This window comes from Peromyscus leucopus, chromosome 4, assembly GCF_004664715.2.
Source record: "Peromyscus leucopus breed LL Stock chromosome 4, UCI_PerLeu_2.1, whole genome shotgun sequence".
Lineage (NCBI taxonomy): Eukaryota > Metazoa > Chordata > Mammalia > Rodentia > Cricetidae > Peromyscus > Peromyscus leucopus.
Window position 1 is genome coordinate 106,643,736 of NC_051066.1, and position 19,484 is coordinate 106,663,219.

A 19,484-nucleotide genomic window follows, 5' to 3' on the forward strand; every position below is an offset into this window, starting at 1 on the left:
GGGGTTAGTCTCTGAATACTCTCCCACCAGTATTCACTAATCTTCACCTTGAGAAGCCTGCCTAGACCATTTGGGTTTTATATTCTTCTAATCTTCTCTCCAAACCTAACCCTTCCGGGATTTCTGTATTGGGAAGTCCTGTGAATCACCTAGACCTTACGGGGAGGCTGTGTTAATTGGCTGAGAGGCTGACTGGAGAAATCATTCCTGCCGACTTTTGGGTTTCACTTTTCTTTTTCATCCATTTCCACCCAGGGCTACCAAGAAAAGAACAAATTCATTGCTGCACAAGGTAACAGCAGTTCTTTCCTCTTGAGCTTAACCATGGTCTCGTGTAGGTTGAGGTATGGGATTCTGCCCAAATACTAAATGAAATAGTGAAAATACAGTAGCTCTTCTCTATATTACCACCTGAAGGAAATGTAAGGGCTGGGGAGATGGCGCAGTTGGTGAAGTGGTGGCCACCCAAATGGGAAAGCCTGAGTCTAGATCCCTAGCTCTAAAAGACATGACAGCGTGTACCCAACCCCAGTGCTAGGGAGGCAGGGACCGCAAGGTCCCAGAGACTTACTGGCTAGCCAGCCTGTCTAGTTAATAGGCTCTAGGTTAGTGAGAGAGTGTCTTCAAATATATATATATATTTATTTGGTGGAGAGCAATTAAGGAAACCCTCATTTGACTTCTTACCCCCACAGGCAGACACATGCACCTCTACAGAATTATGTACGTGCACACAAACACATATGAACATGTGCATGCATACTCGCATACACAGAAAGAAAGAAATATATCCTACAGGTTTACAACCAGTGACATTCATCTTGATGACTTAGTACCAAAAGGTCCTTTTTTAAAAAAGTCCTCTGGAGTTGGAGAGATGGCTCAGGGGTTAAGAGCACTGGCTACATTAGCACACACATGCTGTGGAATACATATGAAGGTCAGGAGACCACTTTGAATGGTTATTTCTCTTCTACTGTGGTCACACAGAATGAACTCAGGTCATCAAGTTTGGCTGCAGGTTCCTTTACCTCCCGAGGTTTAATTGTTTTAAGTACATTTGAGGAGTTTCCTAAAAACCTTCAGTTCCATAGCAGATCCCTATCTCTTGGCAATTTGATTGCTAAAACTTCTGTTTACCACACCCTGAGAATTCTTCTAGCCTCTCCACTATTAAATCCCATCTTTCTCACATTGTCTACAGCTTCTTTTTTGCTTAGAAATTTCTTGTGGCTTTCTGAGAAAGGCTGTATGGAAAGTAAATTTGAATTCCAGCCTGAGCAGGTCACTCCACCCTTTGGGGATTGATGACACTCATTCCAGAGTATGACAGGACAGAGTAGATACCACAGCTAGTTATTGTCTAGACTGTCATCAGTAAGCAGTCATGACTTCTAATCCTTAACCCTTAGAAAATCATTGTGCTCTTTCCTATTTGGAGCCTCCTGGCCACACTCCTGATGAAGTGTCTGGTCCATACATGGTGGATACATGGAGAATATTCAGTTAGCAGGTGGATGAATGGATAAATAGGGTAGATAATTCCCCTGAAGAGATTTAGACACAGAATTCCAAAAGCCAGGAATGACTAGTCTCTGTTTCCTAGCATAGTTTTTCCTCTTCCATTCTTCACTCTTGGCTACTTTAGGACCAAAAGAAGAAACAGTGAATGATTTCTGGAGAATGATCTGGGAACAAAACACAGCTACCATCGTTATGGTGACCAACCTGAAGGAGAGAAAGGAGGTAAGTTGAAAATTTACTAGCACGACCCTAATAGAGGCAAATCTGGTGGAGGGTCTGCTCTGCTGGAGCTCTAAGATTGAGCCTAGCTGCCTTCTTTTTGTGGTTGCTGTACTAATAGATCATCCAGACAGGCTACTGTGCCTCTTCCTGTAGCCTGGAAACCTCAGATGAATCTCAGGGCAGGGGATAGTGGTGTCCATGGCACATTACCATGTCTGGCATTAAAACAGCTCATTCTAGTTCCAAAGTAACAGGAAGGAAGAAGTGTGCCTTAGCTAGAAAAGAAGGGGACTTTCTTTCCCCTCGGCTTCTCTAGTCCCTCATTCCCTCGGTTTCCTGCAGCACCCCTAAAGCCTTTGGTGTCCTGTCAAGCTGATAGAGGGAGCCCTAATATAGCAGAGTCCCTGATGAGGGTGTGGCCAGCAGGAGGCCAGTGAAAGTGAAGCCTACAACAAGTCCTGCCAGCAGCTCCTAACAGCTCCTGTTTCTTCTGTGGCCTGACCAGCTCTGTAGCTGGGCCATAGCCAGTGCCAAACCGGGTGTCTTAGTAACTGTTCTATTGCTGTGAAGAGACCCCATGACCAAGGCATCTCTTATAAAAAAGAAGCATTTTTAATTGGAGCTTGCTTATAGTTTCAGAGGTTTAGTCCATTATCATCATGGTGGCACACAGGCAGATGTGTTGTTGGAGAAATAACTGAGAGTTCTTCATCTGGATCTGCAGGAAGAGAGTGCCACTGGGCCTGACTTGAGCTTCTGAAACCCGAAAGCCCTCCCCTAGTGACACACCTCTGTAGAAGTAACCAACCATCTTTTTAAATAAGAAACACAGCCAATATCACTATACACTTCCTCCGAAAGTCCACACCTACCCCAACAATACCACACCTCCTACGCCTTCTCAAGAAGTGCCACTCCATGACGACGACGAAGCATTCAAATGTATGAGCCTGTGGGGGCCATTCTCAGTCAGACCACTACACTGGGCCATAGATCAGCCCACAGAGATAAGTCATCACTCGTGACAGTCTTTCTCAAGGATGGGTCTTCTGTCACCTTGACCCATTATGGGATTTGGGTGTATTGCTCAGCAACCCCACATTGCTTAGAAGGGTAGTTTGGGGTGAGTGGGGGTGGCACTGGCCTTTAATCCCAGCACTTGGGAGGCAGTGACAGACAGATCTCTTGTGAGTTCAAGGCCCAGCCTGGTCTACAGAGCTAGTTCCAGGACAGCCAGGGCTACACAGAGAAACTCTTTCTCAAAAAACCAAAGCAAGAAGGAAGAGGAAGAGTGGTTTGGGGTGGGGTTTCTGTTAGTATGCTCTAAGAGGACCTTTGGCTCTTGGAAGCTGTTAGGATTCAGCGACAGGAAGACCTTGGTCTTACAAGCCAGTGGTCTGTATGGGCGCCCTGCAGCAGCAGCTCTGCCCCAGAAACCCGCCAGTCCCTCCTGCACACAGGCTGCCCCTAAAGCCTGACCTTCAGCTGAGGGTAGGAGTGGAGAAGATGGGTGGATCTGTGACTGAGGCTGGGGACAGTTGAAGAGAAAGTAAGTCACAGTAACTGAACCTGTAGCTGACGGAGGAGATACAGGCGTTACGGTTCCTTTTCTCTCAGTCCCCTTACTACATCTGCCAGGACAGTCTTGCATGAGAGATGTGTGTCTGTTTTCTTTATAGTGTAAATGTGCCCAGTACTGGCCAGACCAAGGCTGCTGGACCTATGGGAACGTCCGCGTGTCTGTCGAGGACGTGACTGTGCTGGTGGACTACACAGTACGGAAATTCTGCATTCAGCAGGTACAGTCTTCTGCCCTTCCCAGCATTCAAGGAGGATCTGCTGACCATTAAGAGGCTGGGAAGGTCTGGGTTGTACCTCTTCTTACTCGGGTGTCAGGAATTTCATAGTACATGACCTGTGTGGATTCTGACCTCCAAGAACTTCTGTCAAAGCTCAGTGAGCAGTGTTTTTGTGGCTGGGAGGAAGAGGACCTGTTAGGTGAAGTTTGATCGCCTTGAATGTGACCAGACAGTGTGAAGAGAGGTTTCAGAAGTGGGCAGCCTTCTGGGTGTTGTGCTCACCTCTCTAAAGATGTCTACCTCCAAGGGTGTGGTGTGACTGTTGTAAGCCTTCCAGAGTGACCCTGGAGGCCCGAGCTGGAGTTGGGGTTTGGGGTGCTATGAAAGAGGAGTTATCGAGAATCAGGAGCCCTGCTGGGTGTAGTAGCGCACACCTTTAATCCCAGCACTTGGAGGCAGGGGCAGGAGGTTCTCTGACTAGGAGGTCAGCCTGGTCTATAGAGTGAGATCCTGTCAAAACAAAACCAGGAGCCCTGCATTGTGTCTAACCCTGCTGTTGACTGTAATCGTTCTTGGGCTTAGATCAGGTCATTTCAGTTCTCTGATTTCACCTTCATTTGTAGACCAAGAATAATAGTAGCAGTCCAGCCCACTGTGTTGTGTGGGCAGGATTCTCCGTCTGTGATTAGGGGCTCTCTGGGTACTCCTCACTTTTCCATCATCTGACGACCTCCGTTACACCTTCCCTCCCCTTGTGCTGCCCTCCTCCGGTTGTCAGAACAAACACACAGAATCTCCTCCCTCCACAGGTGGGCGACGTGACCAACCGAAAACCACAGCGCCTCATCACTCAGTTCCATTTTACCAGCTGGCCAGACTTTGGGGTGCCTTTCACCCCGATTGGCATGCTCAAGTTCCTCAAGAAGGTGAAAGCCTGTAACCCTCAGTACGCAGGGGCCATCGTGGTCCACTGCAGGTCAGTGTGGCCTAACCCTTGCCCACTTTCTGCCCCCTTGGATCCTGACCAAGGAGGCTGACCCAGAAATCCACAGCTGGGGCCCCAGGCAGCAGCCAGAGAGAATCCTCAAGTTCTAGTCTAGGGTGGAGAACGTGACTTGTAGAAAGAGGCGAGTTAGGCGCTTTCTCTGATTCTGAACTAACTGTGGAGGAAGACTTGAACCAGAGGCTCTGCCTACCTGTAGGAGCAGTATTTGTAGTGACAGGAGAGTTTGTTCACTGGTCCCCATCATTTTCAGTATATACTCCTGACAGTACATGAGGTCAGATCCACCCTGCTGCCATATTTGTTTGAGTTCATATACCTCCAGGGTTAGGAGTGGAGACTCAGTTGTGAAGTCAAGTGACTGGTCAGGTGCTGGCCCTGTACCCTTGCCTCCTTGAGACCCTTAGAAGTACCAGGGTACCCAGGCCCTGATAACTAGAGACCAGGAGTTCCCAGCACAGTAGGATCATTGGCTCTGGGGCAGTGCCAGCTCCACCCCAGTGGAAATTAGAACTTAGCTGCCTGGAGGAAGCCTGAGGCTGTGCCCCCCTTCCCTGCCCGCTCCTCCAGGTTAGGCCTGGCGCCCCCTCACCCCTTGCTCTCTGGCTACAGTGCAGGTGTAGGGCGCACTGGTACATTCGTTGTCATCGACGCCATGCTGGACATGATGCATTCGGAACGGAAAGTGGATGTCTACGGTTTTGTGAGCCGGATCCGGGCCCAGCGCTGCCAGATGGTCCAGACAGATGTGAGTGATCTGTGGGTGAGGCGAGGGAAGGACTTTCCAATGCCAGGACATCTGCCTACTCTGAGGACTTCAGTTCATATAAACATCACATAGTGTGTATGCGTGTGTGTACACGTGCGCGTAATATGGAATGACATGTGTTGGTCAGAGGACAAATTACAAGTTCTTTCCTTCTGCCACATAATTAAAGAAACAAAGCATGGGAGCTAGAGAGGTGACTCTGTGGTTAAGAGCACTAGCTGCTCTTCCAGAGGACCCAGGTTTAGCTCCCAGCATCCTCTTCACAGCTAACAGCTATCTATAACTCCAATTCCAGGAGGTTCAACACCTTCTTCTGGCCTCTGTGGACATTGGGCGTGCACATGGTACTTAAATATACATGAGACAAAACACTCATACACAGAAAATAAATAAAAATATTTTTAAAAAGAAATAAAACGCTGGGCATGGTGGTACACACCTTTAATCCCAGCACTTGGGAGGCAGAGGCAGGTGGATCTTTGAGTTTGAGGCCAGCCTGGGCTACCAAGTGAGTTCTAGGACATCTAGGGCTGTTACACAGAGAAACCCTGTCTCAGTAAATGAATGAATGGATGAATGAATGAATAAATAAATAAATAATAAATAGCAAGAAGAAATAACACATAGAGGAAGAGGTGGTAGCTTTGTGGCTGGGGGAAACAGGAAGGCAGCTATCACTCCCACTGGACCTTATGGATAAGAGAATCATTTTTAATGTATGCCAGCATGCCAGGGTCCATGATCATGATGCAGCCAAGTCCAAGAGCAAAAATGTGGACTCTGTGGTCATGGCACAGACATGAGATGGAGGCAGGCTGGAGTCTAAGGCCTTGCAGACTTTCACAGCCTTTGTGTGTGCCCAGTTTCTGACAGACTCTTTGGAGTGTAGAATCTGGCAGTCCAGGACCCTGTCTCCCAAGCTAAGCACCTCCAGGGGAGCTCATGCATTTCAGGTTCTGCTTCTCTGTGTTGGGACAGTGTGAATGAATCACTTTATCCCTACTAAAATCAAAGGAAAAGGAGACTGAGTAAAGATGGCACTAGGAATGATCTGGTGCCACCAGGGCCATGCTGTTCATGACTCAGACCTCTGTATGATTCATATTTCAGATGCAATACGTCTTCATATACCAGGCCCTTCTGGAGCATTATCTGTATGGGGATACAGAACTGGAAGTGACTTCTCTGGAAACCCACCTGCAAAAAATTTATAACAAGATCCCAGGGACTAGCAACAACGGATTAGAGGAGGAGTTTAAGGTGAGTTGAAGCTGGGTAACCTCCAGACTGAAGGAACCACACAGCCTGGGAAAATGCTAATTCTGTGTGCGCCACTGCAATGGTAGTTGAGAGGTTCTGAAACATCCAGTCTTGCATGTTAGAATCACTTGAATTATCTCTAAGGAAAAGGAGTAGAAACCAGTATTTCTTTAAGTCCCTCAGCACTCCTGGATGATTATAATGTACAGCAATGTAAAGGCCAGATAAAAAGTCTTTTGCACTGGGCAGTGGTGGTGCACACCTTTAATCCCAGCACTTGGGAGGCAGAGGCAGGCAGATCTCTCTCTCTGTGAGTTTAAGGCCAGCCTGGTCTATATAGCAAGCTCCAGGACAGCCAAAACTACATAGAAAGACTCTGTCTCAAAAAACAAACAAACAAACAAAAAAAGATGAAGAAGAAGAAGTGTTCAGGCCTAAGCTGAGCCTGAGAATGCAGGCCTACCTATAATTACAGCTATTCGGGATGCTGAGACAGGAGGATTACAGGACTCTATCTCAAAATTTAAAAATAGGAATGGAGCCAGATGTGATGGTGCACTCCATTCATTCCAGCACTCAAGAGACAGAGGCAGGCAGATCATTGTGAGTTTGAGGTTAGCCTGCTCTACGTAGTAAATTCCAAGACAGGCAGGGCTACATAGAGAGACCCTGTCTGAAAAGAAAAGGTGGTGTGGTGAGTGTGTTCTCAGAAGCCAGAGACAGACAGTGGATGGGGTGCAGAGAACCATTCACCTTAAAGTAGTCCTTTACACTGTAGTGTATACTTGATTCACTGGGATCTGTCAGGATGCGGGTTGGTGCAGTGTGTCTGGGTTGGGCCTGATACTGTGCATTTCTAACAAAATGAGACCAGTGCAAACATCAGAAACAAGCTTAAGGGCTGGGGAGATGGTTTTGTGGGTCATGTGTGTGCTGCACAAGCATGGCAACCCCAGTTTGGATCTTTAGTGCCCGTGTGAAGATTAGGTGTGGCGGGTATGCCTGTAACCCCACCACTGGGGAAACAGGTGAAGAAGGGGGCAGTCACTGGCCACCCAACCAGCTGGCGACAACAGCAAGCTCCAGGTTCCATGAGAGAACCCTGTCTCAAAAAGTAAGGTGGAGAGTGATCGAGTAGCACGCCCAGCGTCAGCCTCTGGCCTCCAAATGCACACACACAGCACACCCATACACACAAGGAAACAGCCTCAGAACCAGGAAGGAAGAATACAATTGAGTATTTTTCTAAATGGCAAAAGAATGGCCCAAGAAATTCAAGGCCAGAGGAGTCTCAGAAGGTTCCAGAGGAGCCTGGAAGGCATTGCTTTCCAACACTCCTTTGGCTTCTCAGCTAAACTTAAGATGGTATGGTCCTAGTGACTGGCAAGAGTCTTGGCAGGTTCCTTTACTGGAACAATAGTGTCTCCCTTCTTCCTTCATTCAGAAGTTAACATCAATCAAAATCCAGAATGACAAGATGCGTACTGGAAACCTTCCAGCCAACATGAAGAAGAACCGGGTTTTACAGATCATTCCATGTAAGTACCCCTCCCTACCCCAGAGTCTTACTGCACCAGCCCCCTATTTCCTACACTATTCCAGCTTCTCAGGTGTGGTGATTGGCCTGAAGTCAAGAGTCACAGCATTGCCTCTTGTTTCTCGAAGTTCTTTAGTGGTTTCAGGAAATAAAAAGCATAAAATAAAATAAAAAGTATAAAAGCCAAAAAACACTGGTATCTTTGCCCCACTGACTTAGGAGATTGGTCAGGGGAGTGAATGTTGGTGAGCTGCAAGCCATTCATTGTCCTCCTTGCAGATGAATTTAACAGAGTAATCATTCCAGTCAAGCGAGGTGAAGAGAACACAGACTATGTGAATGCATCCTTCATTGATGTAAGTGACGGGTATGTCCCCTGAATCTGTCCCATGGGGCTTCTAGTACCTCCCTCACATACCTACTTGAGAAGAACATCTTTAAGTCAATCAACAGCTACTGAACTCACTCCCACCAACCCACCCTGAGTACTAGGCCTGTCTAGACACAAAGAACGGAATGTAAAGGAGACATGCTACATATTTCTAGATGAGAACCTTGTGACATAATCACGTCCAAGAATCTAAGCCTGATCTAATCTTTCCTGTTTCTACTGTCTTCCTCTTAGCTCCATCCCCTGCTCCCCCCCCCCATGATCCTTGGTCAAAGAGAGCTCTTTCTGGAATCTGTGTGCCTCCTTCACTTGTCTTTTACACTCACCCCTCCTTGACAAACCACCTCTGTGATTAACCTGACCCATACAGGGCTACCGGCAGAAAGACTCCTACATTGCCAGCCAGGGCCCTCTTCTCCACACAATTGAGGACTTCTGGCGAATGATCTGGGAATGGAAGTCCTGCTCCATCGTAATGCTAACAGAACTGGAAGAGAGAGGCCAGGTGAGCTCAAGAAGACCCCTGGGCTAGAGAAACAAACCTGGATCTTTCTTTGACGATGGCCTGGCATATCAACAGCCAGTTGGTATCTAACAGTCCTCAGCTTCTCCCAGGACTGGAGAAGCAGAGAAGCCTGAACCTCCAGTTGATCTAGACATTTCCCACCGTTTCTCTTTTCTCCTCTATCCAGCCCCTCAGCCTTTGCACACACCCTCTCCATCCTACCTCCCAGGTAGTACAAAGCCACTGGGAAAAGAAGGTGTATAGCCAGGCCAGGGCTCTGAAGTACAAGTCTCTGAATGTCCTTAAGACAGGGTCACCTTTTGTAATTACCACACAAAAGAAAAATGATGAAATTTAAGAAATATAAAATAAAAGAAAAACTAATTTTAAAAAGCAAAAAGAACTCCAGGCCAGATATGGACGTGCACACTTTTAATCTCAGCACTATGGAGCGAGAGGCAGCAGGATGGGTCTCTATGAGATCGAGGCCAGCCTGGTGTACACAGTAAGTTCCAGGCCAGCCTGGTGTACACAGCAAGTTCCAGGCCAGCCAGGGCCGCATAATGAAACCTGCCTCAAAAAAAAAATCATTAGCAAGGGGTTTCCTCAGGACTAGAGACAAGAAGAAAGAACAGACTCAGTGCTGGACCAGCAGCTTCATAGCACATACTTAAAGTCATTTTTTTTTTTTTTTTTTTTTTTTTTTGGAAAAAAGACTTAAGGCCAATTTAAAAGTAGTGTTGTCTGGTGTTCCAACTATACAGAGATCTCAAAGATGCTCTAGGTCAGCTCCTCAGTGTAGGAAATTGCTCCCTACTCTCTATTCCTCATCATGCAGCCTCTACAGGGCACCCCCAGTTTCAGAGTATCATCTTTCATCCCTTATTTCAGGCTGTGTTCCATAGTGCTTATTTTTTGAAGCCTTTTTGCCTCGAGGTTGTGCATTGTAGTAAGGACAGGTGATTCGCTGTCCATGATATACCACTTAGCAGGGATCAGAATCATTAGAGTGAGGCTAGAGAAGCTAGTGTGGCCTGGTAACAGGTATTTCTAAGCTGTAGTAATGAGTTAGGACTTTATACCAAAGTGAAGAGCCCTTGAGAGGCTGGAGAGATGGCTCAGCAGTGTGTGCCTGCTGCACAATCAAGAAGACCAGCTTTGGATCCCACACTCATGGAATAAGCCAGGAATTCTACATAGTCTTGTAACCCCGACTCCAGGGGCCAGACAGGATTGCTGGGGCTTTCTGGTTTCCATCCTCGCTGAGAAATGAAAGCCTGGGTTCAGGGACAGACCTTGCCTCAAAGAAATAAGTGAGGAGTAAAAGGACACGTGATGCCCTTCTTTTGGCCTCCTCATGTACACACTGGCACAGCTGCGCACACACACACACACACACACACACTTATACACAAAAACACCAGTTAATTTTTTTTTTTTTTTTTTAGAAAGAGCCTTTGTCAAATCTAATTTATCTATCTCTTAAAAGCCCTCTGGGTCAGTGAGATGGCCCAGTGGATGAAGGTGCTTGCTACTAAGCCTGACTACCTGAGTTCTGTCCCCAAGACCTACATAGTGGAAGGAGAGAACCAACGCCTGCAAGTTGTTCTCTGACCTCCATATGCACCCATGGCATACTCATACACACAATAAATGAATAAGTGTTCTTTATAAACAGAACTCTTCACCCTGACAAGGTGGCACACACCTATAATCCCAGCACTTAGAGGCAGATATAAGAGGATCATCACTCATTAACTCAACTCTGAACCCATCTGTTCAGTTAGGATCCCTACTGCTGTGAAGAGACACCATGACCACGGCAACTCTTATAAAGGAAAAACATTTAATTGGGGTGGCTCACATTTTCAGAGGTTTAGTCTATTATTATGGCAGGAAGCATGCTGGCATGAAGGCCGACATGGTGCTGGAGAAGTAGCTGAGAGTTCTACATCCCTCGCAGGCAACAGGAAGTAGTCTGAGCCACTGGGCGTGGGTCGAGCATATATGAAACCAACCACCACACCATCTAAATTAAGTGTGCCGTTCACCCGCGTGCTCTTGTCATGAATCTAGAGTTACTTTCTTCCCCAGCCTTCCCTGCACGCACTCTGTCTGGGAGTCTGTTGGGGAGTCCGGATAGCTGTTGAGCATGCCCCCTTTCTACAGCTTAACCACTGCCACTCACCGTTATCTCTGACATGATGAGGTGCAGACATGTGGGGCAGTAGTGATGCCTCCCGTGCACCCCGCCAGCACAGGTCCTCACCCTGAGTAGCCTGACATCATTCTTTCTGTGTCCTGCCCAGACCTTAGTTCTTCATGTAGTGAAACGGTGCCTTTTTGAAAAATATAAATGTAATCATGTCGCTCCTTATCTTAAAATCCTGCTTGAGTTTGTAGAGATCTTGCTGGAAAATACCCATGCGTGTATAATTTAGGACTATTTAGTGGTGACAGATAGTTCCCAAACTTGAGTTCAGCCCTTCCTCCTCGTTTTACATATTTGTGTATGTATGTATGTATGTATGTATGTATATATATATGTATGTATGTATGTATTTATAGACCAGATCTCATGTGTCTCAGGAGGGCCTCAAGTCCACTGTGTAGCCAAGGATAACCTTGAACTTTTGATCTTCCTGCCCTACCTCTCTTGAGTGCTAGAATTATAAGTGTACACCACCATGACTAGTTTTTTCTGTGTTGGGAAATAAACCCAGGGCTTCAAACTTGCTCAATAACTTAGCTACATCCCCAGCCCTGTTTGTTTCTGAAATTCTCACAATATTTTCCAGGCTTGCCTTTAAATCACCATCCTTTTAACAGAGGTGGTGGCCCATACCTGTAATTCTAGTGCAGAGGCAGGAAGATGTCCTTTGAGTTCCAGGCCAGGCAGAACTACATACTGAGGGACCTTGTCGCCGAGGGGGAGTGGGGTGGTGGGGACGGTGTTTCAGCGTCCTTTCGCCTTGCCCTCCCAGACGCTCGAATCACAGGGATGTACACCCTTCCTCTCTGCTGCATCTGCGCCTCCATCTTCTGCTCTCCATGTGTCTCTTTCTTCATGACCTTGTGCTCTCCACTGGCCTAATCATCAGCTTTCTTCCTATCTCCATTCCTAGCAGGAGCCCTAGGCATTGTTAGCCTGGGCCTTCCTCCTGGGCCTCCCCCTAGATTCCTTAGGCTCACATTTTGGCCCCTAAGAAAGGTCCTTGCTTCTGTCAACTCCCAGCATCCACTAAAACGCGGCTGCAGTATCGGCTGTCACCACCACCACCCCACCTGCACCTCCCCACACACAGCCAAGAGGCCACCTCTGGTCACACTGTCCCTTTAATGTATCCTCTTTTCTCTCAGAGCATTTGACTTTGTTTTTTTCACTCCAAACTACTTTGATTTTTTTTGTTATTGCTGAGCCCACATGGAGAACTAAATTAAATGAAGAATCCTATTACCTTCACCAAGTGAGGAATGCCTAACTGAAGATCATCCCCCGACATGAGTCTCACAGCTGTAATAATCTATGAAGTGTCTCTCATAACATCCAGATTTATTTCAATCAGTACATCTTCCCTACCTCCCTGTGATAGCTCTTGTCACCTTGAAACTCACATAGCATGAGTCTGCCCCCCAGGTTTAGAAACTGCCCCCAGGTTCAGTCAGGACCAAATGAAACTACCTTAACTCACAACCCCCATTAGCCAGCTGGAAGAGGCTTCATTCTTGCCCTTCCCACCCCCTCCTCTACCCCAACTTGAAGGGGCCTCTATCTTCTGCCCACTCCCCCTATAAGTAACTGATTTTATGACTAAAAAGCTGCTAGCTATGGTCTTTGCTACCTATTTATTGGTTGGATGGTTGGGTGGGTGGTTTTTTTTTTTAGACAGATCTTACTGTGTAGTCCAAGCTAGCCTTGAGCTCTCAGTCCTCTGCCTCTGCCTCCCGAATGCTGGGGTTACAGTCGTGAGCCACCACACCTAGCCCTTGATATCTAATTCTCTTATAATGTCTGATGGTGCTGGCTTGTTCTGCCCACTAGCAAGGTAGGAATGCTCAAGCTAGCAGCCTTGAGGCATCCCTTTAACTATTCCACATTAAAGGGCTAGGAGCACCCTGTGGGCCCAGCATGGTGGTGCACACCTTTATTCTCTGCACTTGGGAGCAGAAGGATAGATCTCTGTGAGTTTCAAGGCCAACTTGATATGCCTCGTTAGCTCAGGCCAGCCAGAGCTACAGAGTAAGACCCAGGCACACAGGTGGTGCACACATATACATACATGCAAACAAAACACTCCTACATAAATCTAAAAATAAATGACAGAAGGAACGGTCCCTGTGCTGGAAGGAGCCAAGAATTTCAGGACGCTGCAGCTGCTCTACTACACATAGTGTTCTAGCCCCTGACCTCACATACCTCTCCCATTTGTCCCTCCAGGAGAAGTGTGCCCAGTACTGGCCATCTGATGGCCTGGTATCCTATGGAGACATCACAGTTGAGCTGAAGAAGGAGGAGGAATGTGAGAGCTACACTGTCCGAGACCTCCTAGTCACCAACACCAGGGTAAGATGGCTATTGGGTAGGGCTGTTCCTACGGGAACAGCAAGGCTTCCACCGCTTCCCTGACCCCCCTTCTCCCCCAGGAGAACAAGAGTCGGCAGATCCGACAGTTCCACTTCCACGGCTGGCCTGAGGTGGGCATCCCCAGTGACGGGAAAGGCATGATCAACATCATTGCAGCGGTGCAGAAGCAGCAGCAGCAGTCGGGGAACCATCCCATCACTGTGCACTGCAGGTACTGCCGACCCCCCCTCACCGGGGGCCACGGGAAAGCAGGAGAGGCGGGGTGTGGGGTGGTGTGATGGTGAGTATCGGCCAGACCGCGAAGGATACACACACAGAATGCTGGTGAGCACCATGGTGTTTGATGATCCAGACAATGGGGTCATCAAAGGGACCTTGGAGTGTGAATTCTGCAGAGCATGTGCTGCGGAAGTATTCGTGTGCAGATCTTGAGCATGGGACAGGATTCAGGGGAGCAGCAAGAGAGGCCAGCAATGGAGAGATGGCTTAGGTGATGTGCGGTGCAGGCCTGCTCTCCTGAAGTATGGGCACAGAGAAAGAGTATTTTGAGAATGGTTTGGGGGGGAGGCTATCAGGGAGTGAGCCAGGCGTTGTGGTGCGCGCCTTTATCCCAGCACTCAGGAGGCAGAGCCAGGCGGATCCCTGTGAGTTTGAGGCCAGCCTGGTCTACAGAGTGAGTTCCAGGACAGCCAGGCCTACACAGAGAAACTCTGTCTCAAAAACACAAAACAAAAAAAAAAAAAAAAAAAAAAAAAAAACAGTGAGACTAAGAACAGAGGAAAAAGTCAAGAATGCCTCCCAAGTTTGAGCCCAAATCAGCAGGAACATGGACACAGTAACAAAAGAGCAATGTAAGAAGGTTTATTTGGGGCAGCAAGGGACTCCTGGTGGAGACAGTGTTTTAGAGGGATTTAATATTAGGCTGGGGATATAGTAAAGCACTTGACTAGCATGCTCAAGGACCTGAGTAAGGGGAATCCCAGGAAAAAAATTTATCCTGAGGTATGTCCTTAATAGTGAAGTCTCACCAGGCATTCTCAGGAAGCAGAAGTAGACAGATCTTTAAGTTCAAGGCCAGTCAGGGCTATGTAGTGAGATTTAAAAAGAAAAAAAAAGTACAGTCTCTCAAAATGTTTGTGCCTACTCTAGGGCTGATGATGTAGCTTTGTACAGCACATAAAACCAAGCATATTGGCAGATGACCTGTGATCCCAGCACTCAGGAGGTAGAGGCTGGAGGTTCAGAAGTTCAAAGTTATCTTTACTGTATAGCAAAACAGTTAAAAAAATTATTAGTACTAACTTCCAAGTCCTTTTTTTTCTATTCCGATTATACTATGAACAGTGTTTGTGTATGTGTGTGTGTGTGTGTGTGTGTGTGTGTGTGTGTTTCATTCTGACACTCCATTGCGGCTCCCCCCATCTAGACTACATGTGACCTCAAGATGGCTGGAGAGATGCCTTTCCAACTGGACACAAGCCACTCATCTGTGACATGCTTCAATGCCTTCTCTGTGGTTGTCATCCTCATGAGCTGCTCCTTCTCTGTGCTATGCTGTTTCTACCCCATCTATGACCCAGTCTTTGGTTCCATTCAACAGACAATGCTTTTAGGTAGCCCATCTAAACTCCTTTGCTCGTGATATTCATTGCCAAATCTCAGTCACTGGTTCAAACTCTCCCGTAAACTCCATATTGCTCTTTCTGGCATTTGTGTATCTAGTACTCAGCATTTCAACACAAGTATCTGATGCTTAAGATTCAAGTCATGCTGGGCAGTGGTGGCGCACGCCTTTAATCCCAGGACTTGAGGGGCAGAGGCAAGCGAATCTCTGTGAGCTCCAAGATAGCCAGGGTAACACAGAGAAACCCTTTCTCAAAAAACTTAAAAATATATATATTCAAGTCATAATTCTTGATCTTTCTTCCAGATCTTCCCCAAATCAGTGTCCTTTCCACTCCTGGAAACTCTCTTTTGTTGTCTTAATTTTAATTTTTTATGTAAGGGTGTTCTGTCTCCATGTATGTCTTCGTACTGGGTGCATGCCTGGTGCCCAAGGAGGCCAGAAAAAAACATTGGATCCCCTGGAACTGGAGTTACAGACAGTTGTGAGCTGCCGTGGGTGCTCCTAACCATCGAGCCCCCTCTCCAGACCTCTCTTTTTGTTTTGACTTGTTTTGTTTTTGGAGACAGGGTCTTACTATATCAACCAGGCTGACCTCAAATTTACAGAAGTACCTCTGCCTCCCATGTACTCAGATTAAAGGTGTGCACCAGCACTCTTGGGGACCTGCTGAAGTCTTAGGAGAAGGCTTAGAACTATCCTGTCCTCCTCCTCCTCCTCCTCCTCCTCCTCCTCCTCCTCCACATGATGTTTGAGCCATCGGTAAAGCCTGTTCTGCCTGCCCCATCTTCTCAGAACCCAAATATTACAGCTCCTCGGGCCAAGCTGCCTTTTCTCCCATACTGGCTTCCTGGTAGACCTCCCTTCTCCCCTCCCCTTTTCTCCCCCCCCCCAAAAACTCTTCCCCCTTCCTAACACAGCAGCCTTAAAATCTTAAAAGAAGTCTGACAGGGAGATGATCTGCTGGTAAAAGCACTTGCCATACAAGCCTGACAGCCCAAGTTTTATCCCCTGAACCCGAACATAAAAAGTCAGATGTGGCACTCCTGCATCCATAATCCCAGCACTCCAACAGTGAGATAGGAGATGAGATGGAGAATTGGCCAGAAACTCTCAGGTCAGCTGGCCTGATGTTGACTATGCCTCAACAAGGTAAAAGGCAATAACCAACTTACCAAAGTTGTCTTCTGCTTCCATGTTATGCATGCCCCCAAACCCCGAAGCCTGTTCGCACACTCACACTCCCCTCACACACAAATAAATACAGGGTTTTTACAAAAAGAATCAGTAAGACTGCACTGCTCCTACCTAGGCACACCAGCATTCTCCTGGGCTCTTACCTACACCTGCCATTCTCCCTCCCCTTCTGCACTAGGTCCAGTGCGTCATTTGAGCGCCCTCGTCCCCTAAGAGGCTTGTTCCCAGAGAGCCAGCCACAGTGGTCACTGCCTCTTTGGTGTCACTTTCAGAGAGCCTTCCCTGAGCATCCTGCTTGGGCTCTGTTCCTCCTTTTTTTTTTTTTTTTTTCTTCTTGCATATCTCACTGTCTAGAACTGCTGAGTTCACAGCCCTGCCAGAGAGCAGGCACTCAGTGTCTGTTAAGAGAATCAGCTGGTAACACTGAACAAAGTGGATCAAGTCAGGATGGAAGGTTGGATTCCTTAAGAATGGAAAGGAACCGGCAGATACAGGTGCAGAAAGTTTGAGTCAGTGATTGTGAAGACGACCTGGTCATTGAAGGTGGACAGCAAGAGGTCAACCGGCAGGGTCTGTGAAAGTTGTCACTGCGGTCCCACAAGCACATCCTAATGCACACAGGGAGGGCAGCAGGAATCCATCCCTCTCCAGAGCTCTGTTCTCATGAAGCTCCAGGCTGAAAGGGCAGAGGTGAACATGGGTCTCCTGTTCCACTGACGCCTTCCCCTGGCAGCTCCCTGGATGACTCATCTTCCCAGAACCAGCTCTGCCTGCATCTGCTCCTCACTACACTTGCCCCTCAGGATAGACAGCCACAGACAGCAGGTGTGGTAAGTGTGTCTGCTCTGTTTCAGCGCCGGGGCAGGACGGACAGGGACCTTCTGTGCCTTGAGCACAGTCCTGGAGCGCGTGAAAGCAGAAGGAATTTTGGATGTCTTCCAAACTGTCAAGAGCCTGCGGCTACAGAGGCCACACATGGTCCAGACACTGGTATGCTACGCGTCTTTGTGTGACTACACTAACCATAGCTCTTCCCTGTTAGGTGCAAGCCTCATAGTCAGAAGGCAGGAAGTGCCTGGAGACTGGAGAGAGAGTTCAGTGGGTAACAACACTTGTTCTGGAAGCATGCTAACTTGAGTTCAAATCCCCAGCACCTACACCTAAAAGGCTGGGCATGGCTGTCAGTATCTGTAACCCCAGCATTGAGGGCAGACACAGGTAGATCCCAAGGGCTCACTGGCCAGCCAGCCTAGATGAAACAGCCATCTTCTAGTTCAGTGAGCGACCCTCTCTGAAGCGAATAAGGTGAGAGCAGTTGAGGAAGACACCCTACTTGATGCTCAGGCCTATAGGTGCACAACCACACCCGAATACCCACATGCATACATCACACATGCATGCATCACACGTGCATGCACTCATCCACCTACACATGTGCAAAGGCGTGCCTGAATAACCCACAGGCTTTGTGCTCTGCTTTGGGTTCTGGTAGGAAGGAGAGGGCAGGAGTGCCTGCCTTTGTTTTGCTGGGCCTTCCTGTTCAGAGTCTGACTCTTGACAGTCTGTATGTCCACAAAGGTTTTCCCGAATCTTGTGGAGCTAGAAAGCCTTGAGGGGAAACCTGAACTTGAGGAGATCTGAGAGGAGATGAGGCTTGCGGAGTTAGGATCATCTCAACCTGGCAGCCTGGGCCACCCAGATGCTCCATGTTCAGCCTCCAGTGCTTACATCTGACCCTGCAGGACCTAGAACTCTCCTCATATGTTTGGTCAGCTGTCTGTAGTGCACAAACATTCCTTTTTCTCTCAGTTTTCCCTTTTAAAAACTGGGTCTGTTATCCATGGTGGTGGCTCACACCTTTATTCCCAGCACTCAGGAGGCAGAAGCAGGTGGATCTCTGTGAGTTCAAGGCCAGCCTGGTTTACATAGGGAGTTCCAGGCCAGCCAAGAATACATAGTGAGATGTCTAAATAAAAAGGGGGTGAGGGGTCAGTTAGGAACCAAACTTCAGCAATCCCTTTGGTGACTAGTTCTCTTCCTGCCTCTGCTTGTCCTTCAGGAACAGTATGAATTCTGCTACAAGGTGGTGCAGGAGTACATCGATGCCTTCTCAGACTATGCCAACTTCAAGTAACAGGTGACAAGGCCCACAGACAAGAGAATTGCCTTTAATATTTTGTAATATTCTGTTTTGTTAATATACCCAAAATTGTATATATCTTATAACTGTTTTAGAAATGGCACATAGGCTTCTATTACCTATTAGGTGGAGATTTTGTATGTAAATGTGTTAGCACTGATAGTCTTTTTTCCAGTGTTTTATTGGGGAATTAAATAGTGTGATATTTGGATTGATATGAAATCCTCAGCCTGGAAATTGGGCTGGATTGTTCTTTGCTTTAAACATCTTTTCCTAAAGAAGACAAATGTAAGGCTCATTCCAGGGAGCTCGGTGCCAACTGAAACAAAGCACAAAGTTCTCAGAGCTCTTGAGGAAATGGTTGTCTCACTCTCCCCATGCAGGCCTCTTTCCCTCCCTGTACTGTAAATACCCCTCCCCTTTCCAGTCCACCCTTGTCTCCCACCACCTCCATCCCAGTATCAGCCACCCCCAGCATGGGGAATAATGAGACCAGAGCGGTATCTCTGGCACCACACTAGGGATCATCAGGTAATAAAAACTTTTGATTCCCTGAGGAAATGTCGGTCCCTTTGTCTTGGGCAGGGCAGCCTTATTAGGCTGGGGCTCTCCTGTGTTGTTCCTCGCCCTGCCACTGGAAAGAGGACTCTGTTTTCTGTCAAGTGCAATCATCCCAGCCGCCCACCCAGCTTTGTCCCCTAGACAGACAGCTAGGTTCTCACTGAGTTTCTCTAAGGGAAAGGACACCAGGGTCAGAGGAGCTGGTGTGGACTTGAGCTGAGGCCAGTGTGGCCTCTCTAGTTTCTATCCAGAAGAAGTTTTTAATTGTTTTCTGGAGGTGTATTTATTTCTGTGTGTAAGTGTGAGCACACACATGCCACAGCACACTACTGTTCAGGGGTTGGGTCTCCCCTCAGCTTGTTTTTGA

At 47.6% G+C, this 19,484-nt stretch overlaps 1 protein-coding gene across 1 annotated transcript in view; it reads left to right on the plus strand.

Moving 5' to 3' along the window:
* Window positions 1–19,117, plus strand: part of Ptpra (protein tyrosine phosphatase receptor type A) — a 40,693-nt gene extending 21,576 nt beyond the window's left edge. Inside the window, exons 6-18 of the mRNA XM_028878540.2 lie at window positions 256–292; window positions 1,649–1,746; window positions 3,426–3,545; window positions 4,355–4,521; window positions 5,161–5,296; window positions 6,428–6,577; window positions 8,022–8,115; window positions 8,394–8,470; window positions 8,876–9,010; window positions 13,449–13,574; window positions 13,655–13,806; window positions 17,271–17,406; window positions 18,476–19,117. Coding sequence (XP_028734373.2) covers window positions 256–292; window positions 1,649–1,746; window positions 3,426–3,545; window positions 4,355–4,521; window positions 5,161–5,296; window positions 6,428–6,577; window positions 8,022–8,115; window positions 8,394–8,470; window positions 8,876–9,010; window positions 13,449–13,574; window positions 13,655–13,806; window positions 17,271–17,406; window positions 18,476–18,550 — 1,503 coding nt within the window. The 3' untranslated portion in view covers window positions 18,551–19,117. The remainder of the gene's footprint in view (window positions 1–255; window positions 293–1,648; window positions 1,747–3,425; window positions 3,546–4,354; window positions 4,522–5,160; window positions 5,297–6,427; window positions 6,578–8,021; window positions 8,116–8,393; window positions 8,471–8,875; window positions 9,011–13,448; window positions 13,575–13,654; window positions 13,807–17,270; window positions 17,407–18,475) is intronic.
* The last annotated feature ends 367 nt before the right edge of the window (window positions 19,118–19,484 follow it).